Raw genomic sequence first — 26,912 nt, 5'->3', positions numbered from 1 at the left:
TTGTTTAAACAGAGCAACACTTCGCGAATTGCTTTTGCGCTGTGGATAAGGTACGGCGAGGTCCGACGGATGTGGTCGAAAAAGAATGAAAACAATGCAACGGCAGTGCCTGAGCCACTGAAGAACACAAAAGCTAAGATAAAAATAACTATTGAAACACAGCACAAGTTTAATGATTTTATTTAATAAATTGAATTAAATTAAATTAAGCCAAAATAAATTACTGCGAAATTAGCGCTTGGAAAGTTAAAGAAAATTGTAAAATATGTGATCATAATAGTATTTAATTTTTAAATGTTACGTTTTAATATTATTTTTAATGTTGCAAACCTTCTGTATTTTTTGTTTTATTACTATTTAGCTAAATAGCAAATTTATTTTAAAACGTAATACAATGTTAAGTTTTATTATTATCTAACTTAGTTTAAAACTTAATTTTAAATGATATACAATATTTAGTTTTATCATTAAATATCTAAGTTTGAAATCTAACTTTGAATTATATATAAAATGTTTTCTTTTGGAAATATTTATCAGAGTTGTAAATCTATTGTCACATGAAATGAAAATGTTAAGTAGTTTTTTACAGATTGAATCATTTTGACTATCATTGAAAATCCAAATATTCGTCTATGTAGTGTGCAAATTTACGCAGTAACGCGGTAACAGGCAAAAATGCACTTGATCAACCGCATATCTCTTCCCATTGATATTGTAAATCTCACAGCTACACAATGATTTTAATGTCTAATTTCAACTATTAAATTTAAAAATAGATCAAAAAAATCAAAACCCAAAAAGTTGAGGGTCCGGTATTCGCAGACTTGCTAGCTTTGGTAGCTCACGACAGTGAGATACCGACAGCTCGTAATAAATATATTATTTAATAATTAAATGGGATCATTCAGGTTCACTCTAAAAACTTTTTAATGCCTTATTTGTATCATTATTAAATTATTAAATTTGACAAATATATGAGATGCTTACACTGAATTTTTTTCACATTAATAGGCGAACTAGATATCTTAATTACAGTATAATGATATTAATTCAATGAATATGAAAAATCTATTAGTGTTCCGTAGGAAAAATATAAAAAAGCACACCATTACAATTCTAACCACATTCATTTTCATATGAATATTTTAAGACTTTCTTTATTGCTACTGATATTCTAAATTATAATATAATAAATTATCTGTATTTTTATTTAATATACTTAGCTCGGAAAGTTGAGAGTTTTTGATATTAAAATAAAACCATGGTACAAATTTTTACCTAATCGACTTATATTATTATTTTTAAGCGTCAAAAGAATTTTTTAATAACCTTAGAAGTATAAAATATTACATTATAATAATGAAATGTTTAAAAATTAATAATATAATTTTACAGATTAAATTAATTAACTTCTATTGAATAAAAGGTCTTTTATTTATAAAAAAAATCACGTTTTCGTCAAAAGCTTCGTGCATAAAAGAAGTATCGCAATGCATACATTTTTAATATTTCCAATGATGAAAAATACGTTCAGAATTTTGATTTTGCGCAAAAACACGCGTAATATTTCAACGTCGATTCGAATTTCCCGTGTTTAAAGGATACATGCCAAATTCTAATATCATCCGAAACTTTGAGCATTAATATATTTTCGCTCGGAAACATTTCCCAAGGGCCGGCCGCGGTCCGAAAATGGAAAATATGACGACGTCATTTATTTTTATATATTTTTACCAAGCCCGATACCCACACACCAAATAATTTTATAATACTACACGAGAATGTTTTTGTCTTATTCTCCTCGCGCAGTGTCAACAACGATTTTCCACGATAGGAAATATTGTTTATTTCTGTGTTATATTTTTTGATATGAGTTTGAATTCGAGTATACGAGAAACACATTATTGTATTGTGTATATAAATCTTGAAACCTATCGGATCTACTTACGTTTATAATTGTTTGCTACGCTCGAAAGCCTCCCGGTGTGTTTTATTATCAATTTATTTCAAGACAACTTGAAATTGGATTAAAACCGTAAGGCGGCGCTTATTCGAACGTTGCATTACGAGTAAATTTTGCTCGGGTTAATTGAACATTAGAATCATTATTGAAACGCTATGTCAATCAAATTGGATTGCAAAAACATTAAGGACTCTAATTTAATTTGCAAAGATGCATTTTTCATTGAAATATTAAATATTATGACGCCAACCAGCTTATGCAATTCGTTTTATATATAGTATTAAATATTTCTCTATATTATTTGAACGTAAGTGGTACACTTTCAATCTAAAATTTTCTGGAATGAGTTTAATATGCAATAGTAATATGTAACACCTATTGTTTTATTTGCTTATACTATGTATATGTAATTCATATATGTATGTATATATGTATATACACATGTAGCTGTAGTCTCGTGTTACTCGTACCAATAAATCCTTGTCAAGCTACTCCGTTCCTCCGGGCGTGAAACAATAGAAAAAAAAACAATTCAATCTCTATCGAATGCACAAGATTCAAGCTTATCCTTTTAGATGGCTTTCTTTTGATAAAAGTCTTATTTTGAACAAATTCTAATTCGGATTCTCTATATACTATATGGAGAAGCTCAGCCATCTGATCAATATGATGTCATGTTTTTACTACTCATCCAACGACTTCCTCTTGTTATGCTGTCTATACACATATTCTATACATCGAATTAAATATCATTTATTCTTTACTTGCTTATATATTATTCACATATAAATACTTTGCTACCTCTGTTTTATACTATCGTCTTCAAATGCGTTTCTTGTATGCTTGTATTTTATGATCGTAGTACTTTGTATCGAGTAAGATGAAATCGAGAAAATTTAAGGGAATGAGCGCCTAGCTTATTCAATTATTGATGAGAGCCGAAAGCCGAAATTATCTACAAGGGCCCACCCAAGGGCAAAAGTGTGTAGTATAAAAGGATGCGAGGGTTCCCTCGCAAAACTATCCATCCGAACGCCAAACAAGATTACGGGACGAAGGATCCGAAGTGATCCTCGCGCTCTGCGACATAAACCTCGGTTTTATCGCAAACATTTATTACTCAGTCACTTTTGATCTTCGCGAGTTGGAAGTAAAAAAAAGAAACTAAGTCTTGTATAATCCTGGATTCCGCCCGCGGGACACCGGAAAAAATTGCTTCGCTGCTCCCTCGAGGGTTGGACTTTTAATTTTTTAATTGAATTTTAATAATACAAACTCAAAGCAGCTCTTTCTCTCTCTTTATGATTTGTCATTTTTCTGCGAAGATGAGTTAAGTTTCGATACATATTTAATCAAAGCATCATTTTTTTTCTTTTGAGAGGATTATTATGACGTAAAAAAATACAGAAAATGTGTTGTGTTGTTCTTTACTTTTTTGAGCCACGACTCTTATATATATATTTATAAGCTAAGAATAATAAAATAAATATTATTATATCACTATTTTTATTATAAGCTTTGAATTTAATTGGATTAAGTTTTGAAAGCTCGTCATATCATCATAATAGGTTACTCCTTAGTCACCTCTGAGTATGTTTCACAATTTGGTTTTTTTATACTATAGTTGAAAACCCCGACTCATACACGTATGTGTGTTGTTGTAAACCGCAATAGTACTTTCAGCGCTTCATTTACTAATGTTGGCTTTTCACCTTTAAATTTATTTCTACCAGAATGCACATAATGACTCGGTGCTCTTGTAACTGTGGTAAAAATTTTTGTCGCTTCGTATTTCAACGAGTTGCTTATGTATGTTATTAATATTAACTTGAAATCTTTATGCAAGTTATTTACTTTAAAATTAAATATAGTTATATTTAAAAATATCTTTATTGTATAAAAAGTATATTTTAAAGTTGTTAAAAATATTTTTCAATAAGCCAATTGACCTATTTCTTCTCGAAATTCAATTAATAAGATCATTTCCTTTTTAGTTTATATTAACCTTTACATGTAAAACATCTTAGTTATACTTTAAAATATATATAACATAATTATTTTCATTTATAATTGAAGTAGTAATTATTTTCATTTATAGCTCAAGTCTTTGATTAGAATCATGTGATATCCCGAAAATTTGCAACATCACTATCAAAATATATAGACATAATATAGAGTCTTTTTGTTTAAGCTTTTTTTTGTTTTGAGGCTGAATAGATATGGACCAAATATTTTATAAACATACATAAATAACCAAATTTAAAGAGAAATCTAGATTATCAGGTGGTGGAATTTAAATGGTAGGACTTGGAAGTCTTGGAAGAGTATTTGCTGGCGTGTCGACTTGTCGGCTGTGATCTTATAGGTTGCTGAATGTGTTCTTACGATGACTATCTACTTCTAAAATGTTGGGTCGAGACGTTTCTATCGTTCAACAGATTAGGACGTTTGCAAGCCAATTGCATCGCTTTTTGCACACACTCAGTAAATGTGTTTAGGGCTTGAAAAGAAGTCCAGCTTGTGTCCTTTCCAAATAAAGAGTATTGTTTTAGCGATACTTATGCGTAAATTATGTCTCAGGGTGGATGTTCTATTAGATTGTACGGTGAAGTATTTGCAATTATTAACGCAATTGTTTAGTCGCAAGATCTCTCTTCCAATTTAGTGAACTTTAGATGCGTATTTTCATTTGTTCGAAGTATCCGTTAGAATAACCTCAAATTTATAAATTGTGCAGATGGTTGAAACCTTTACAATTTAAATGCGCATGTTTAATGGTAAATAAAAAAATAGCTCTAATAATATATCTAGTTTTAATAATAAAAAATATTATTAAAAATAATTAGGATTTTTCCTTTAATAATATATACTGAAACTATATCTGAAATAGTTTGACTGTGTATAAAATAATGTTTTTGTTCCCCACAGAAAACCTGTATACTTTTTTCTGTTACATTGTTTTTTATAAACCCACGCCAACCTCAAATATTCCCTAAATTTAACACATTTTTATACTTATCCACATTTAAATGTATTTTTAATAAAATACCGTGACTAATGTATTTTTAATAAAATACAGTGCTACCTTAATATATTCCATCTTTTACAATTAGTTAATTCGTGTCTATTTAATTATTCTTATTATCGTATTCTAATTTTTTTAAATATTATATTAGTTGCAAGAATATATTTTTTACATTCGTGCCTAAGATATTCATCATTTTATTTACAGTACCATTTTGTACACTCAGTTAAGTAATTTAAATTTTACCCTCCATTGGACAAATCGTTCTCTGATTGTATTTATAAACTACGTGTATTTTATGTCACATCGATCACCCTCTGAAATATCAACTGGTTGGACCCGAATTGAAAGGGAATAATAAGTTTTTTGTTGACTGAATTTCATTGACAGAGCTTTTGTGTACCAACTTCAAAAGGTAAATATAAAATAAGCCGATGGGTTAAGGATTCAATGAGAGGACACAAAAGACTTTATATTTCAAAATGTGTTCTATTTCCGGGGGGCAAGTTTTATGTACGTTTTTTGCTTAGGTTCTATGTAATCATATTTTTTTATTTAGTTTATAATACCAATAAACTTTTCATTAATCAATGGGGCGTATCAATATTACTTATTATATGGATTTTTTATTAGCTATATTTCGACTTAGATATAATGTAATGCACCTCTCGTATTCATTTATGCCTCATTTATTTTTACGATCGCTTTTATTTTATTGCTCTTTGTATTCTTATCCATAATAGAATAAGCTCTTAACGTCATCGTCGATGCTAAAGTTTCCACGCAAACTTTCCGACAATGGATCAACGTATAATACTCGCACATACACACAGTTTATGGTGTATGTTTTATGGATTTAATTTTTTTCAAGAGCCGCTCTTATTAAACTCAAGCTTGACGTACTAATATCCAATATATAAAGAACGCCAGTTAAAATAAAAAATAAATCACTAGCCGGTATCGGGGCGAGAGTCTCGCATTTCGTTATTTATTGCCGATTCTTCAACGCCAGATTTTTTATCTGCCGATCTCGTGGGGTTGGTTTTAAAATTATTTTTAACCCAATAAATCCCTAGTGTAATTTGAATATAATATGGATTTTCTTTCTTGACGTGAATATATTATTATGAACGTCTATTGTGTTGTAGTAATAAAAATGTTTCTTAAAAAAAGTAATACCATTTGTTGAATGCGATTAATCATGTATATTCTCGAACGATGCTGAGACGTCTAGTCTGGAAGAAAAATATTTTTTAACACAGCTCTACAATAATGTGCTTATCGAAGCGAATAGTCCCGTATGTCCTTGACACTTGAAAATATAATATAATAATGTAATAAGAGGCGCTTTTGTATGACTTATTTTATAATGACAATATTGTGGGTGCAAATTTTTAATAATATTTTTACGGCCAGAGGCCTTTGGGGTAAAAACATCAATAAAAACAGCTTTTTCCTTCGATTAAATTAATAAAATGAAATAATGCAATTACTGAAAATTAACCGCCATCCAAGCAATATATTTTTTTATAGATTTTGATGAAAATATTGTAATAAAATAACCATATTATATAGTTTATACGACATTGAAAATTAATTTAGTAGACGGTTCAAAAATAAAATAATTGTTACTTTCGACCCCTATCTAGAAATGATCATAAAAAAATAGTTGGAAATGTAGTTTATTTTTTTGGGCCGATGTGTATTCGAGTATCGGGATAAGTAGGGTCTTGTCGGCCTTTTTTCACTTCTGATATACGACCCTCGGAATTGATAATATCGTCTTGTTTTTTGATCCTCTCGCTTTAATATAACTGAGTGTATATCGCGAATATATTAGTTTACTGCAAAAATATCAACTTATTGAGTGAACATCAATTTCGCAAATGTTCATATGCTAGTATATTTTTTACGGAACACCGTGTATATCACGCACCTGAAGAAAACATCTTAGATGAACGATGTTGTTTTTCGAAACGTGTGTTCTTTAGAAGATTGAATTCGCGGGACGTCTATCAAAAATATATATATTTATATAAAAATGTGTTTAGATTCGTTTTTTCCTTATATATAAATATATATTTAATTTGTTTCATTCGCCGCTCAATTTTGAGAGCGGACAGAATCCATTAATTTCCTCGAAAGATAAAGTTTTTTATACATATTTCCGATAAAAAGCAGTACTGAAATTAAATTCTTTCTCTATGATATTGTTTTCAAATTTCCAATGCAACTTTTATTTTACTTTTATTACAGTAAATAATTGGCGGACGTAAATTCGCTCAGAGCCATCGGTTTTATATAATATCTTCGTTTGAATGAAAAGCTGCATTTTATGTTTTAAATGTCGAGAAAGCTTTTATGTAGCTTTTCACAAGAATGTATTTATTTAATAATGCATTTTCAAACTATAAAGTTTCAGCTATACATTAACGTGCTTTAACAACATGATTTGACGCCTTTGTTCAGTGATTATCATGTTTAGCTAGAACAATATCCTAGAAGTTACTTTTCAAACATCTCATCCTTCGCTATTCTCGTCGTACTAAAACAACAATAAAATTTCAATTTCCTGCATCAGCTAAAAGACTAATAAGGGGGATAAATTTAAGAACATGCATAAAACGTTGAATGGTTGTAAAAAAAAAGTCTTTTTGTGCAGGCGGTGAATAAAATATGACATACAACATAGTGTATAAACATTTAAAATTAACGGAAGCAAAAGTTTCATTTTACTTATGTTGAAACCTCGAATACACAATATGTAGGTATAGTTATAATCTAGAGCAATTTGTCAACAAATCAAAATAATATGTACTACATATTATGTTCGATAGTAAGCAATAATATTTTTTCTATTTAAAAAACTGAATTATGGATAGAATAATAAAATCGCTAGCACACTTTTGTGATATCATCATAAATGAAGCACGCTATCAAAAGTTTATTACAATTATTTTTTTGTGAATCCAATACTTCTTTATTTTTTATAAATTGCAATATACTACATTCGTAATATCATTATAAATTAAGCTTAATATCAAAAATTTAATACATGTTATTTTTATGCTGTTCTGAATTTACTGCCTCTTTATATTTTATATAATAAATAAAAAATATATTTCAATTATAATAAATTTATATCATTAACATATAAAGCTTAATCGGGTTGTTGTTCTTAATATTTTATACATTAAAAATGTTCAACTTACATTCATGGCTTATTTAAAAAACTGACAACGAATGTTTATTAGGAAATAGAGATTGAAAGCTTAGAAAATATATCTAAAATATTAATATTAAAATAGAACAAAACTATTGAAAAAACTTTACATCTCTTTATTTATTATTTAACGTAGCACTATGGTCAGGGCATCTCTGGGAAAACAATGATTCCGGTACTTATGACAAAAATTCTATTTTATATATTTTTTAACATCTAATATAATTTCTTGAATAAATAATAATAGGTACGAGTTAACCCTTTCTATGCCACAAATAAATATTATATAAAAATTAGCCACCGTTGCGACATATTTTCAGAAATCATATTTTATGCGAAATATTTTAATTTTGCAGTAAAAATTATTAAAAATATTTTCTCATAATATTTACCTGATAATTAGTCGTGTTTTTCTTGTTGCTCAGTGTTGCCATATAGTTAATTTCCAATCCACGTCAAAAGCAATAAAATCGTGCCATTGTGGTGAAAACGCTCGATTATCAAGCGTTTATATTAAGACTTTTTATAACAATACTACTAGTGAGAGTCGAATAAAGTACATCTAAACCAAATTTTGCCCCCAAATTGGTGCCGTCGCAGTGGAAACGCTCGGTAACGAGCGTTTCCACTGTGACGGCGACGGCACGATTTTATTGCTTTTGACGTGGATTTTTGACTGCTGAGAAGGGATAATTGTTTTTTGCGCTCTCGTATTGACCAAAATTCGGTTTGAATATACTTTGATCAGCTCTTATATTAGAAGTCCATAGTAATATTTGTAAGGATAGCTATCATAATTTTAAAACATAGTGTAATATCAAAATGGATACAAACTATGAAGTAAAATGTGAGATGCGATGTCTCTCTGTACTTATTCTTCAGCTTATTTTCCCCCAAGGGATGAATTGGCTTAGTCTGTATTTTGGACTTGACCTAATAAAAGTCCTAAAACTATAATTAGGTTTAGAACTATCATTATGTTAGGTTTGGGTTCGAACAGCAAATGAACGTTTCGCACTAGCACTCGCCAGATAATTTATATTTTCACTGGTAAAAAAATATATCTACTGGAGAAAATGATATATTTTATAAAATATTTTCGAGATAGATTCGAGAATATTTTTCTAGATTTTATTTTAGGAATAACCACATATACCTGAATGCATTATTTATTTATTTTGCTGCATTAAATCAAGTTGTCAAATTACTGATAATACAATCTATAAAAACATTAAATTTATATAATTTAGCTGGTACTGTTGTTGATTTTGCTTTCTTTGCTTCTACCTTACGTATTCAATCTGAAAATTCAAATCAAATACCTAAATTCACTGCTACTTATTTACATTCTTTGAATAATTCCTGTCATGTCCAATATTTTTGAAACGTTCAAAAAGCAAGAAAGTCAACAATAATTTGCAAACAAATTGTAACACAATAAATTACAATCTGTTCTTTTGAGTAATAATGTTTATTATGAAAGTACTACCTGGAAAGTGGGTACTTTTGAAGGCAATGTTCCACTCCTTTTATTTCTTGTATGTATAAAAATGGATGAAGGAACTTAAACCTAAAACACGTTAATAAATACATCTCAAACAACTGTTAAGATTCATTATTTGAGCTCGTTTTTTACATATATTCTTGCTATGATTTTTTCCAGAGTCGAACCCCAAGAATTTTTTTTCTCTCTCTCTCCCCCTCCCCATCTTTTTTTTTTTTTTTAGTCACGCTTATCAAAACATTTTTAAGAACAGTAAGCAGTTTTTTTTAATTGACTTGAAATACTTTTAGTTTTAATTTTTACACTAACCCTTTTATCTTGACTTTTTGAATAAAATCATTACAGAATAATACGATGACAACATAATAACATAAAATTTCTTTAACTGTTAATGACGAACCCGTCTACATCAGCACACCTTCCGAATATTATCATAAACGAAGTTTTCTATCAAAACTCCAATATCGGTTTGTTGTTCCACCGGGCGCGAAAGCAACCGGAGCAAAGTGGGCAAAAAGGGCAATAAAACCTGTGCGACCATAAACGCCGCGCGATGGGAAAATCCTTGAAGGGGCCCAGAGCAAATATTTGACCGTTTTCAAAAAACAAACCTGGCAAAAAAGGAAAGGAAGGGTCTCGTTCCCGGAAAGCGATAAACGGGAAAAATCCTGCTTTTGTTGCCCTCGCCCGGGCGATTTTGTTGTTTTAATAACTTAATTCGGTCGCTCTACGTCTAGACTTGTGTATACTGATAAAACGTCTTCTGAGTGCTTGGCGAGTGTTAAATTTGCGAAAAAAGCCGATTTTAGAGGTAAAATGTTTGAAGCGTCGGAATAATAGATTGGATTTGGGAGCCCTAATGGGTAAAATTTAAAAAAAGTAATGACCAAATTTCATAAAGTTTCTCTCTTTAAATCAACCTTGAAAACAAATATTAAACTTTATTATAATAAATTTGCAATATTACATTTTTTTGAATAAACTAGTTATAAGTTTTATAGATGCAGTGGATTTCGGATTCCTTCGATCTGCAGAAGGATCTCAATACTCTATGGAAATAAGCTTTCAATAACCGATTGCCTTTCAATGTCATGAAATGTCACACAATTTTATTCTCAATGGCATTAATGTTGACGCAATACTTATATTATTTTAGTGGATATATTCTAAGCCTTTCTTTACTAAGTTGCACATTGCAGAAACTCTCAGCAGATCAATAAAGATGCTCGATTTTGTGTTAGAACTGAACGCTACTTACAGAATATTTAGTATTGTGCACTCTTTATGATGCTATAGTCCGCAGCATACTAGAAGTCGGCTCCATTATATGGATATCTTGCTTAATGAGTCAATGCAACAAATTGCGATTCAAAAATTATCAGTTGTTTAATTTCATATGGGACTATTGAGGTGATATGTATATTTTTAATTATATACATATGTTTTATGCTTTTGGCAATCGTGACGCATTAGGTTAATCGATGGTCTTAATTTTAATAAATGGCTAATATAATTGGATTTATTTGCTTCTTCATTCCTCTCAGAAAAACTGCAAAATTTCTGCATGATATCTTAGGTTCACTCCGAAACAAACGCTGAATCTATGTACATCACCATTTAATAATAAATATCTATAGCATATTATTTTTTACTTATATGAACAAACCAATACATTCATTCTTAATATTTGTCCAATCACACGTTTCCAATTATTCTTGTAACATAATATTTTTTACAGTATATATTTATGAATTAATATAAAAGTTTAATGATCTTTATTGTACATGTCTTATAATATCTTCTGTATGGATTATAAATAATAATGATCCTAACTCGAATCTTTGATATCATTGTTAAGAATATATCATTCACTGACGAAATTTATTCGGATGCTTGACATTGAGAGGGTTAATAATTTTACTATATTTAGTAAACTTCAAAGAACGTATATATATGTACATATATTCTAAAAATCCTTCAGATTAACAATACATGTTCGCACAATATATCTTAACAAGCCATTTAATAGGAATACCATTTGTGACAAGAGCGTTCGTATAATATTTTAACGGAAATGATTCAATTCAAGCAAATTTTACTATTTTCTGAATGGGAATATCGGAGTATGTCGAGACGTGCTAAGGAGCTTAGGTGGCAGGAGGAGAAATATTGAAAGGTTTCCGAGAAAAAGGAGGTCCAGAAACTTCTTTGTCATATATGGCAATATCAATTCCGTGTGAGTATTAGTGAACTTAGATAATGGCGTCAATGAAGGGGAAAAGGATGTTCGTTATTATATTGTTATTCTTTTAAAATATATGAGAATAAGCAATCTATCATTAATGAGCATCGATGAAGGCTTTTGAACTTACAAATTAAATTTCATTATTAATAGATTTACCGCTTCAACGACAAAGAATCTATTTAGCAGCATTGCAAAATATACAGCAGTACAAACATATTTTAATAACTCTCATAGAATTTCCCGAATAAACTTCAATACGAATAGCTGGCGTCTGTCGGTACGGCAGATTTCCTCTTAACCGCGACCGCAGTTCCCGGGTAATACGAATTTCCCGAAAGCCCATTATGCTTCGGCGTGTTTATGTAATATTTCGGGAGGATTCTCGCCATGTATCACGCACGAGAACCGATTATTACACTGTGAGAATCGAAAATCTTCGCACTATAACGCTGTATAAAAAGAGTTTTCGGTCGGTCGTTCCGAAGCGGATACAGCATCCGCTTCCGCGCTCGCTATTTTACGCCAATAATATCAATAATTCTTTGCTTAGCGCTGCCGAACCGAGAGGGCTTATTTTTATTTAGGACCTTTCGCCGAAAGGGTCCGGTGCTGTAAAATGGCGTGAAAAAATATAATATACACAACCGTATACCGTAACGTAACGACGCACGTAAACACAATAATTTCCGGCGATTATGCTTCGGCGCCGAAGCGAAAAAGTTCGACAAATAAATTGTCTGTATTTTTCGTCTCTCGATATATGTGCGATGTTTGTATAAAGAGTACATTGGAATGGCAAATAATTATTTATTTTTGTTCTCTCGTGTATCAAGGATGATGTCTTGAATATATAGTAGTGATGTAAATATGATTATCTGAGCCTTACAATTACAACAAATATTTATAAAGCATAATATTTTTTACTGCCTCACCAACCGTTTTTTATGAACAGAAATATTATAATTTATATTTGATATTTTAAAACACACTTTAATTAAGTCTAGATAAACTTCATGACATCACAATATTAAGTTTTACTAATCGATTAAAAAAAATATCTTAGATAAAATATCTATTTGCATATATTATATATTCGAATATACTATGAAGTTTGTCATCTATCACAAATTGTTTTAAATACGTGTCTCTAGCAATAAGCTTTATTTAAGAAAAAAATGGTATTGCTTTTTTGAGAAATTATTTCAGAAAACTGGGGATCGAAGTTCGTCATTTTATTAATACTGATTTAAAATTGTAATTTAATGTATTTCATTTTTAGAAATATCTTATCACAAAGCCAAATACAAATATAAATCTGAAATGATCTTATTTGATCATATTCGTCACCTGAAAGACACATTTAGAGAATTCTGTTGATTTCTTTAATTGAAATTTTCCTTTTAGCACGTCATTACGTTGCAGATAAATCACTTCCAATTGATGGTAGAGTGAAAGTTTCTCAATTGTACAATAAAGTGTTTTTATTAAAATCGAAATATATTTTGCACTTACTTTCTTACTGTTACTATTTTACCTAACCCTTGAAATATACAAAAAAAATCGCTATTTTGCATAGTGCACTTGTTATAATTTTCTATAGCGTGCCTTGAAAAATCTAGATTTAGCAAAGGCGTTGAGAGTCGAAAACGTTCGTGAACCACTGGGTGAAGCTAAAGATCGAAATCATTTACTGTGCTATTAAATTGTCTATTGATGCTACTCACAATGTGCTCAACTGTTCTCACCGAAAGCCTAATAGATTAAAATAAGGGTGCAAAAATCATTCACGACTTATAAATAATAAATGAACTAATCGTTTTTACTTATTTTATTTCTGCAAAAAAAATATATTTTCAAATTTTCGTTGCTTTTCTACAAGTTGTGAATATCGTATCGAGTCCTTAATCTGGTAATAATGATATATATTGTATTATTTTAGTACAGATATAATGCATAATAAACATAATTCTTTATCATATTATTTGATAACAATATATTTTACACTTCACTTTTGCTTTAAAAACACGACATTAAAAGTCCACTAGTTTCTTATTTTCTGGCTTTGATAATGTAAGGATCTAATTCACGAGTATTAAAATGTAAACAAAATATCACAAAAATCGTCACACGAAGCACTAAAAACTACGTTACATCATAGTGAAATGTGAAGCAATAGGAACACCACATACTGTTCCTATTGCTTCGCAAGGCTGTTCCGTTACAGCGCATTGAAGAGTTTAAAAATAATGTAAAATCTATTCTTAGCAGGCCGTAGTTTGCCGACTCCTGCTTTATGACACAAACCTTATTATTAAAGCAAATACAATTATTGCTTTTTACCTGCTTCTTATCCTACTAAATGTGGTTTCGTATTTAATTATGTGAGCGCTTAACTTTTTGTAACAATTACAGTTACACAAAGTAATGAATTACAGCGTAGTTATTTATAGACGAAAATGTATTTATTCCGAAAACTTATATACTACTAGCGGTATACCTTTTTACTTCAAGCGGCTTCAATTCCCAATTCGCCTTTCCTTCGCAATGACAATAAATAAGTACCAAGGACGATCGCTCATTGTGGACATGAATCTACTTGAGAGACGAACGCTTCTCTTGTCAATTTTATATCGCAATGTAACAAGCGAAATATCCATGTGCTACAAGCACGTGAAAATAATTACGATAAATAATAAAAAGCAGAACTCTGATAAACACATAAATTGTAATCCCAAACCCCTATCATATATTATTCTTTCATAGCATCGAACTCAACTCGGGAAAACTCGTTTCCACTTTTTAAAAGCAAAGTTAACTTTGCAACGACTTTCATTCATATTCACACTTGCGTCGAACCGACAATAAATATTAATATTAATATACATTACGCAACGCGGCGCAGAAGTACCGTATCCGTTCCGGTGAAATTACCTTCATTTGTGGTCGAGGCCGATAAATCTTTCCGCCCGCGAAACTTTACACCCCGGGCGAAACAACACGACAACGAAAAACGCGACGGTGGCAAACTTTTACACCCTTATTGTCGCCATTACCTAAGCTCAAAATGGCCCATGCACAATTGATATTGTTGTGTATGGAAAATGGAAATGTTTTCTGGAAATTTTCATTATTTTCTCTTGCGTCCTAAACTGTTTAGCGTGTCCCAATTACACTGATTTTTCCATACACTGTATTGAATCATCTTGAAATATGTAATGCGAAAAATCAGGCTATTTTTATAAAATAAAAATACGTCTTTATATGTCTTTTTGTGTAACCTTGGTTCAATATCTACTAAAATTACATTCAATAATCAGATAATTTTACCAAAACAACTCGAGGTGGGATATAAATAGTATTATGGGCTTTACGCGAGTTTCTGGAATTTGGCTAAACCAATACACCTGCATGATTAAACATCGATAAAATTAACAAAATTAAACATTAACATTCATTAGATCGCGGAAAGGGGTTCTATTTTAATATTAAAACATAAAATTGTAAAAATCCTTTAAAGGGTTTATAATTTCATAAAATAGAAATCGATCATCAAATACATAAATATCTATATAGACTAAAGTTTAAAGTTACATAACATAATACACAACTAATTATCATAATATGTGTTTCTTTTCAAAAATTATTTCTCAATAATTTCTTGAGAGAAAAGCTAATTTCTTGAATAATAAAAAACATCGATAAATCAGAATGCACTATTAAATTATGTGTACTGAAATAATTATTCTGAAAAATACGATGTGAATAGCTCGTGATATTATATTGAATCACTACTATTATATAGAATCACGATAAAATACGATATAGAATACGATAAAACAAAACATAAATTTTAATTTAGATATAAAATGTCTTAGTATATCTTGCTAGATCTCAAGTTTATTACTGTAGATGTCTCAAATTATTTTTAATGTTTAAATATTTTTCGCTAGAGTATTTTATATTACAATTATTAATTTTATATTTTTCTTGTCAACTTTAAACTACTTAAATTCATATTTTTTTTGTGTTTTTTAATATTGTAAATAACGTTTTAAACAACAACCACGTGTGACAATAATTGCAAATAAATTTTATTGAGCAATTATCACAGTATCCATTTGTTTTTAAAAAAATATAAATGCATAAGTAGTAACTTGTTTTATTAATCAAAACATCCAAAAATCTTAGTTATAAAAGGTATTATAAATATGTAAAAAATTTCATTAATAATATATTTTTATATAAAACATATATACAAGTTATTAAATTTATATTTTTCGGTCAAAATCGTGATGGCTATTAGGATTTTTTCTAAAATAGTCGTTTACGTAGTGCGCAAATTCATACAGTCGAAAATGTGCGTAAATATAATATAACAGTAGCAAAGATATTGGAATTCGGTCCTGAGTAATGGCTTGAGCAACCATTATATTTCAATGTCTTAAAACTTACCCAACCGGTAAATAACAATAAAAATATGCAATATAGTTACCTTTTCATCTAATTTATAGCGCACATCTACACAATGTATTGTATATTTTATTTCAATAATAATAAAACTAGATTCTAAAATAAACTTAATGTAAAAAAAAAATATTTTTACCTAAAAAGTTGAGGGTCTGGAATATGTACACTGGATAGCTGCGGTACCTCGCGATAGTAAGAAACCGACAGCGACGAGATTAAGTAAATTTATTGAAATACAAATATTAAAATGTAAACCATTGATTTTTATTGGCTAAAATATTGAACTTAATAACTGAATAAAAATGATTTTATATCTAACCAGTAAAAATATTTTATAATTTAGTATTTCGCAAAAAAATAACTGCTAGAAATGTATCCATAAAATTACATCGTTTTTGACATTCGATTGATTATAAATGAGAACTGTCTGTGACGATTTTTGCTTTCTCTATAGCTTAATAATGTCTTTAAATCTAATATATGCGTTGCTTATTTACAAATCCCTGTTAGCATTAATTTATATGTGTGTGAACGTGGAATTCTAAACCTCAATACTATACAAAAGTATTCTACATGATTTTGTATGGTTTGATTATTTTAGTAATTTTATATACAAATAGAAATGTTTCGCTTCATATATTTCTTATTCTTTTCTTTTGTAATGCTTCTTTAATTAAAAGTTTTAGTTATTTTAAATTAATCAATAATGATTGATTTCGAATAATAGTGGTTATAATTTCGATTGAATATAAAATAGTTATAATATATATTAATGTACATAAATTGTATACTGAATTTGTTTCTTTTTTAATGTGAAAAGTTTTAGGTAAAAAGTAATGATAGCTGTTTCTTTCGTATAGTTATTCTTACCAATAACTCTCAAAAGTATTAATATAATTTTTTTTTTAAATATAGTTTTTTTTTAATTTAGTCGTTACTATATGTATAATAATTTAATGCTCGATTAGTGTATTTAACACGATAAATATAATAACTTGTTGACTGACTATTCGCGAATACATTCTTAATGTTATATAACCGACAACTATTTCGGCTTGGAATTCTAGTGATGCCAGGCGTATGTCATAACGGCGCTCCATACACAATATTTATTATGCTAAAAGCTTCATTTCGCGGTAGAATCGTTAAAGGGTTGTTTATACGTCGCATCTCAGCCATTTCCAACATTTTCCACCAGCGAATTTTGGTATATGCAAAGGATCGCTTTTTGTTGTGTGCGTCTAGAAGGAGAACCGCAGGCGTTCGCAGAGAATATGCCATTAAAACGAAAACGCTTTTTTGAGGTTTTTATTCTGCTCTGCTCCTTAAATTTATTTCTTAGCGGTCGTTGCATTTGATTGTTTTTAATTATGGAAATATCGTTATTAAACATAGGTCGGCCGTTGCGGCAACGAGATAACGGCCGTTTCGCGTGACGCGAAACGGCCCCGGGGCATTTTATTTGTTTTAAGGTAGCGTAATTAATGAATCGTGACAGAGAGGAAAAGTAATTACGGAAAAGGCGGTCGAAAATGGGAAGGAAAGCGGCAAAAATGAGTCGGAATAAAAAAAATGCAAAGTGAATTTAATGAATAAATTACGAGTTACGCTTGTTGTATCCGTTGCGGGATACAATTGTGCGGCTTTGGCAGTTGATTTGTTTTTTTTTGTTGTTGTTGCTTGTTTTAGGTTTAAAAGTTTTGTTGTGTAAGAGAAACGTGGATTTATGCATTACGGATTGCGTGTGAAAAAATGGAAATGTCCTATAAATTATGTTTGCCACGTTGATGTTGAATAAAATATTCACATCGGCGGATAACTCTACTGGCATCTGAGTTACATAATATATTTTTCACTTTTCTGAATTTCACCTTACATCTTTCTTGTGTTCTATATTAAAAATAAGTTGAACGAACTCTAACTTTTTAAATCCTGTTGTATCTAGAAGGTCAGAAATAATGAGTGAACTCATTATTTCTGACCTTCAAATTCAATATGATTGAAAAAATCAATCATTTTGCGGGAAAACCCAAACTTAACAATTTTTTTACGAAATAAAGTATAGCAAACCTCATTAAAAGCATTTTGATGACCAATGTAGATATCTTTGATTGCCTTTATCGAATTTTTTCGACATAAAATTGCAAAAAAATGACTCGTCGCTACTGCTCTTGATTAACAAGTATCTTTCGATATGATTTAAAATACTTATAATAATCTGGTGCTTATAAAATCGACACATGATGTCTCACGCTGAGGTTGATGAACGTCAAATATCAGTTTTTGGTGTTTCGCTTGCTATCGTAGTTTTGAGGTCGATCGATAAAAGGATCATCACTTGTCGACCGACCAATTTATCAGCTGCGTTGACAGCTAGTTAGTCGAATATTAAGTAGTAGTTTTAAAGTTCTTTGGAAATGCTATAAAAACGTCGTATATGTATATCTAGACATGTATTTATATCTGGACATAATAAATAGTAAAACTGTGATTTTTTAATAACGGAATTTCGTTTTCTTATGACATGAGAATCTCGTATTGATTTATTTTTTGTTAATAAATTGTATTCTTTGATTAAATTTTTCAATGTAAGATAATCATTTTAATCACCTAATTTACTCTTAAGGTTTGACTATCTTAAATAAATTTAAATATTATTATTATTCTTCAAACAATTAAGTATTAAAAAGAGAATAAAATTTTTGTTCACCATTTTGTCAAATTAAATGTTTTTCATTTATATATATACATATAAAATTTAGTTACTTAAGAAATATTTCATACAGTACGTATGTCGACGACAGATGTTCTAAGATTTCCTCTAACTTCATGAAGGAGTTATTGTAATTTCCCCTTTATTTCTGGAGATTAACGTTTTGGCGTTCTAAAAACGGTTTCTCATTGCAATTTTAATCTTATCGCGCGTTTCTCATTTCATAAAATATTGCTTTAAACATATTCAAAAGATATACAATGTATAATATTATATAGCATATAGCTCAACAATAGCAAAAGTAAAAAACAGATTTTATTAAACAAATCCAGAGGTATATAATGCTATTCAAAAGCTTGAACGCGTATTAATACGCTATATTGAAAATAGCAAAAAAAAACAGGATCCGATTATATTAAACAAATCACGAGGTACCTGATATTTTCAATGGCTTGAGGGCGCATTTGTACGCTTAACTGAATATAGTAAAAACCGTATATTTGGATCAGATTTAACCAATCTAATATACTGGATTGGAATATGAAAATCCTTTATTCAATAAAACACATTTAGTCCCATTCGCACGTTCGATCGCCGCAAAATGAAATTGGCATTGATTCTACCGTAGAATGTGATAGACGTGTGCTGTTATTTTTCATTTTGTTGCATCGACAAAGGCCACATCTCAAAGAACACAATTTTCTCGTTCGTTAAACGCGACTCTGGGTACAATATAATATTTTCTTCCTTCAGGCTTATCTCACTAACCGCGCGCGACGGGTCACACAGTTAACGTAACAAATCGAATAAAATAGTAGAAAATTTATTTCAACATGTATATGTATATATATATATATATACAGTTATTCGTATTCTAAGCACCTTATTTAATTTCTTAGACATGAAAGCTTAAGTTGTAAAATATCACCAATAATAATTGATAAATTTATTTTATGTATGCATGGCAACTTTCTAAATATCTTATAAACTATCCGAGCTTATGTTAGAACATTATCAAGTATTGATTCTAAGCTATATTTATAATCAATATAAACAATACATCGATCTCTTCTTTATTAAATTAAATCCATCGATACGCAGAATAGCGATATCGTTAAATAATACTATAGTTAATACATTATAAAATCTCGTATCTCAAATGATTTTTAATAATATTTCTCGGGATTTGAAACTGATTTTTTCCCCGGGACAGAATTTCTTTGCACGTACATGGACTACGCATATGCTATAAATTGTTATACAATATATTGCACAATGTGTTCTTGCTAAATTAAACTGTGCTTAAAGCTAAAAACGGAAATGTAAAACCGCAGCAACTGGCGCGCTCCAGGAGCTGTCGATTAAACGGAAATAAAGCACGAGCGAAAGAGGAAATAATAATAATAATAAAAAATATGTGCAAGTGAAACATGGCATTGGAAATAATTAATATATGTGAGAACGATATTCAATTAAGAGATAGGTTTTCGCAATGTGTTTGTAAATGTGTATGAGCGTCCGTTGCGACGCGCAATGAAGGGGAAAATATCCTATTGAATTATTTTATTATGTTTAGTGATTCTGAGTAATTATATAAATTGAAAAGTATAGAAAACGTTTGACTCAAATAAAAACACATTTCGTAAATAATAAAATAAATATATTCAATTAACCGAAGCAATTAAAATTGTATTTAAAAATATTTATGATGTAAATTATTCATGAAAATTTTACTTGCTCAAATATTTTCTTACAGTAAATAAGAATTATAAACTAACACGTTCGCTATAGCTCATAACTTCTAAACGACATCCAGCGAGATATGATCTGCTGATGTCCAAACATAAACCAAAAAAAGTTTCACCCGAAAGTTACTCTATAACTCAGCGCGAACTCACGAGACAAAAAATATAACTTTTCTTTCTAATAAATTGCATAAGCCACTCTTGTTTTTATTAGTATCTCCAAGGTTAATTTATTTACTTTAGTATATATATATATATAACATATGTGGTTCATATTCAATTTTGTATCAAGTTTCTAAGAAACGTGTTTGTCTATATGAGGGTCACTCTAATCTCGCTGAAAAGTTTTCTATTAAATTTAGGGTCATGTTATAGTCACCTCGTATTTCATGTTATTTATATAGATCCTTGCGGACCATTGTAAGTCAATATTTTACTTCCTCACAATAAGCAATTCGGTAAAAAAAACTATGATTTAGAACGGGTCTCTTAGTAAAAGATTAGCTATCTTGCGGGTAATGGTTTTCCGGGATTTAGTTTATAGTTATATAGCGGATAAGTGTATTGTTGATATAGATCACTATAAATGTTTGGCATTAATAAGTAATATTGAAAATCTATACATTTTTCATAATATTATCAGTTACTCTGACAACGTTTATTATGTATGTATTTTATATCAATATATGTAAAATATTTATTAAAATTTCACACAATACTTCACACAGAAATCTGACAATAACTTGGCTTTTCAAGTTTACTCAATGCGTAATGATGTCAATTAAACAAATAAACTGTTATGGTGCACAGTTGATGTCTCTCATATTTTTTATTACTGGTTTGAACCAGCTCTGTTTAATCGCAGATGCGAGCTAATTTTGTCACTTCTAGGACACCCCTTTAATGTCTTTACGCCTAAAAACGGTTCAGATGGCCACACAAGCGATCGGTAACCAAAAGTTAAAGTACAATAGTATTATGCGTAATGCATAATGTATTGTCTAGCACGCGTCCTTTCCAAACAAAGGGTAGTTTTTATCGGTAGTTCTTATGGGTGATTAATGTATTGGGACGGGTGTTCTATTCAATGTTTTTAATTATTAACGTAATTATTTGGTCACGAGATCTTTCTTCAATTGTTGTGTAAATATACTGTAAGTGGTCTGACTTTCGAGAAGGTTTGATCCCTCTTTTAATTTATTCAAATTGTCCTTAAAATAACAAATTATGCAGGTGGTTGAAACCGCCACAGATGAAAGAATAATGGTATCGATTGTAATGGAAATTATTTTTATGCTATGTGTTATTAACTGTTGCTCTATTTTGAATTATAAATAATATATGTCTTTATTTCTTTCCAGCCTCGCGTATTCGATACGAGATCACAAGCGGTAACATAGGAGGAGCGTTCGCCGTCAAAAATATGACGGGTGCCATATACGTAGCGGGGGCGCTCGACTATGAAACTAGAAAAAGGGTATGTTTTTATTATATCATAATAAAAAAAATAATTTAAAAATTATTACTTTGTGCCATATTACGAAAATATCAGTGCTAGTATAGAAAAAATATGTACTGATATTTTTTAAATGTTTATTTAATATATGTTTAAGGAAGTGCAATACATAATTTAATCTTATTTAAGGGAGTATTAAGCTCAGCCTGGTTTATTTTGTATATGATCCTGTATAAAAAAATCAAAATAAAATTTCATCTCGGTTATCCTGCGCCAAGGATGATTCCGTCATTAATCAACCCCGATATTACAACGTTGCGGCATGTCATCCCACGTCACGGTCCAGTTGAGCCCACAATGACTCAACTTTGGCCCTATACTATACATATGTATTATAGCTGCTGCGAATCGACGACTCGCGGTCCAAAATGGAACTAATTCCAACTTTCCGAGCGATTAATCTCCCATCGGCGGATCGTTTTAATTGTTCCTAGCATCGTCATTCTAAAAAAAACACTTAGATTTTTATGTGCATTGGAATATACATACAAAAAAATACTTCCGAAGAAGAACCAAGTTCCAAAATTTATTATGGCCGACCGGAGATTTATACAGATATTTCATTACGGTTCACCTCTTCCTTTCGCCTCTCTCCTTTTCGAACTTGCGCCATTTTTTTCCTCTCACCCTTCGGTAGGGAAAATTCCTGCCGAATTCCGGTAGAGTTGCGCGTAATTTATAACTTCTGAATATTTTATTTTGCCTATCAGCGTTTTCCGATGTACAACAATTTCATTCCGCTCAACGCATTTTCAATCATATATGATATAATACATAATTCACGTGCACATTGTATGCGCCTGTGTGTGTTCGTATAATACAGTATAACATAAATGGCATTGGTTCAATATCTAATAATGTTCTCTTTTTTACATATAAATATATTTGCGAGACGAGACAAATATGTAGCTCGAAATTAATAATGCAATATGATTAACTTCTACGTGTATTTATTAATATAACAATATAGTTGGTAAAACGTCAAATTATAATTAGATAGTTGATATTAATTATCTTAATCATCAAATAACATATTATTATTTCTTTTAACATCATTATATAACAATGCGATGTAAATAAATAATGCATACATTAAAATTACTGTAATTTGAGATTAAGTGACTTCCTAAGGTAATTGATTTTATTTCTTAAATAATTTAATAGAAATACTTTTTTATATAAATATAATTAAGCTATACATAAGCTTTTAGATTTTTTTATATAATTACTATTTTTATCATCAATACCACTTAATGGTCAATGGTGTATCGCTAAAAAAATGGGATTCATTCCAATCATTATTAGCTATTGTATATACAAAAAATTTGATAAAATTTAATTATTATAAAAATAATTAATGAATAATTAAAATAATTATTAATAACCAATCAAATAATATTTTACAGGCAACTAATTGATTTTTTGCACTTATTCGTTAAATAAAAAAATATCGGTAAAAACCGAGAAAAAAATTACGCACATATTAGAATATTCAAACGATTGTCTTTATTTAAAAAATATGTTAATAATTTTTTTCATTGTCATATTTACTGTTATAAATTCTAAATTATAGAGTTTTTTTGCTGAATACATTAAAAATTGCGAAACACTAAGGTCCATATGGGATTCGAACAAGGGTTTTTTTACGTCAATAATTAGTGACTTACACCCTCGTCTATCGTGCTGGTTGTAATTTAAAATTTAATCCACGATTTATCCTCTGCGCAAAAATTAATTACATAAATTACTTTTACTTGCCAATAGTTTTTTACCTAAACTAGAAGCAAAAACATATTTTGAATCTAATTTGAGTTCCTGGTCTAACAAAAAAAGAGATTATTTTAATGAAAAATCAAGTATGTAAATTAAATTGTTTAATATATCATTACTCCTATACCTAATTTATCATTAATAATTAATTCCAATTTGAATTCAATACTTTTTTTCTGTAAAGGATTTAAAATTAACATAAAAGTTGCGACATTTTACTCAAATTTGCAGCCCGATATAAGTCGACAAAACTGGTTAATTTTAGTTTTATAAATATATAAGTTCGCAAATATATATACAATAGATGTAGATGTCGAATATCCAAGTCTTAAGAGTCTGAGACTTCGCAGTTCTGTCGAGTGACAATTGATCGATAGTTCAAAGAGTTGAATTTTTATGCTGCGTTGTGTTTTTTTTAATTTTGCGGTTATTGTTCAATACCGGGTGTCCTGCACTATTTTTATATACCTTGTTTTTGTTGTTATACTATTTTGTCATTGTGCGAGAGCCCTCTTTTATTTATCTCTCAACTCGCTATTGATCAAAAACTTTCTGTTATCCTCACGATCTCTCTTTTATTGTTAAAAACTAACACTAGTCGTTGCGTGATTTCTAAATTAATTGTAAACGAAAAACCAACTGTCGATTTAATATCTTTATATAATTTATATAATCAATTTTTCACTCCCGCAATCTTTAAATTAATAAGTGTACCCCCCCCCCCCCTCACACAAGCTAAAACTCACATAGTTGCTTAATAGACAATTTATGAAACGGTTTATGAAACGTTTACTGTTTTTTTTTCAATTTCACGCTTATGATACAAAAATGTCATAGAAAATCATGAAGTAAAAAAAGCTATCAACATATTTAACAATTAACGTCGACATTGGGATGTAAGAAGGGTTCTGCCATAACTTTTAACGGCTCGTCATCAGCAATCGGCCGAGGAGTGGAATGGTACCACATTTCAAAACCCGCGTGCATTACAGCGAAATTTTGGAGACACGTTGAATAGTTGAAATCTAACCGAGGGTGAAAGATTTCCAGATGAAATTTCTCCATGCGAGAGCCATGAAAGCCGTTTCGTGTTATTCGAATAATAAATTTTGCGAAGAATAACAAAAGTGCAAATTAAAACCGCTGCGAGGAATGTGTCACCGACAAAGAAATTTCTCCTATGAGTGTAATGTGTAATAATGTGTTGATCTTTCAAAAGCACGGCTGTTTTTTGGGAGCAAGCCAATTGTATAATAATATTCACATAAAGTATAGAAAAAGCATCTGTATATATGTGTATATATATATAATACAAATATATATATATAAATGTCAACATCATAATATTTGCGAAAACATCCGTAGGTAACTTCTGTATTTTTATAGACTTTTGATGTCATTATTTTTATTTACGACGTTGTAAATTAATATTGGAATCAATATTATGTTATTTTAGGGGAGGTGAATAAGTTTTACGCTTTTTTAGTATATTTTTATATACTCGATAAACGTAAATATGCTATCCACAGTTAAAAAAATGCAGTTCCAGAAATGAAACCCATTTTAAAAAGCAAATACATATTCCCAATTTGTATGTGTTTTTTTTTCTGTATTTATTACAGTTCGTCTGGATATAAATTTAAGTTTACTTAAATGCATCTATATATAATTAAAGTTTAGTTGCGAATCAGTTATAACACTAAAATAGTAATTATCTAAAATGCTAAGATAGACGATATTAATATTGGATATCAAATTTTTCTGTTTAGATATAATGAAAAATATGATTTCAAAGCAATAATATCTGTTTTGCATCAATATTTTTATGCAATATTGTACTTAATAGTATTACAATCAAATAGTGTAAATTTAGTGACTGTAATAAAAACTTTAGAAATTATTTTAAAACATATCAGTGTCTCGTAAGTATTGAAAGCATACGAATAAAAATTGTTAGATAATTTTTATTGTAAAAAAACTATGCTGAAAAATTGTATAATATAATAGCAACATTTGAAGTTTGGCCACTGCTCTAATTGTTTTAATATTATATCATAAAATATTGTTTTACCCCTAAATAACTTTCGTGGAGACGATCGAGAGTTTTAAAACTTTTTCAATAATACAACTCAGGTATCACGATTAAATTAACCTTCCTGGCAATAAAAATGGATCACTTCCCATTAATATATCTTTGTTATTTGTATTAATTTATCTTTGCCTGTCTTACTTTACCTCGTCGGTTTCACCCGGCGAGTTGAAGGCTAGTCGTGAAGTTTAACAGGGAGGCAAAAGCCCACGCACGACCGGCGTCGCCCAGGGCGCCCCGGATGATTTATTCCGAGGCCCTAAAATCAAGCGTTTCGGTTATCTGTTGGTTCGCACACCCGGTACCAACTCGGTGACAGGCCAACGGGCTGCGGGTTCTTGGGGGCGCCTTAATCTCGCTCGCAAGGTACACACAATAACTGCCCTGCCAACTCGAAGCGAATTATTGCCGCGATAATCCTTGGCCAGGATCCACAGAAGTCGTTTTGCCCAAACCGAGCATGATATACAACGGCTGAAATTGGAATTATGCCCCGCGTTTTGGAATATTAGTCTTGGCTCATTAGCGTCCTGTGTGTACTTTGGAGTCGAGAGAGTAAGCAGGCAATTTATTAGTCTACTGGCTATCGACTCCGTGGCTAATCTAGCTTAAAATTTGTTGCTTAGACTCTGACTCCACCTTGAGTACGAAG

The 26,912-nt window shown here is 30.0% G+C and overlaps 1 protein-coding gene across 8 annotated transcripts in view; it reads left to right on the top strand.

Moving 5' to 3' along the window:
* CadN (neural cadherin) overlaps positions 1–26,912 on the top strand; it is a 487,595-nt gene that overhangs the window by 439,700 nt on the left and 20,983 nt on the right. For all 8 annotated transcript variants that reach the window (XM_088184574.1, XM_088184576.1, XM_088184572.1 and 5 more), the window contains one exon: positions 22,247–22,362. In XM_088184574.1, the coding sequence (XP_088040700.1) occupies positions 22,247–22,362 (116 nt within the window). The remainder of the gene's footprint in view (positions 1–22,246; positions 22,363–26,912) is intronic.

Source organism: Plectrocnemia conspersa, unplaced genomic scaffold (assembly GCF_051122295.1).
Source record: "Plectrocnemia conspersa isolate PC_06_02 unplaced genomic scaffold, ASM5112229v1 ptg000004l, whole genome shotgun sequence".
NCBI lineage: Eukaryota > Metazoa > Arthropoda > Insecta > Trichoptera > Polycentropodidae > Plectrocnemia > Plectrocnemia conspersa.
The sequence above is the reverse complement of the archived record's forward strand: the minus strand, read 5'-3'. Positions and strand labels throughout refer to the sequence as shown.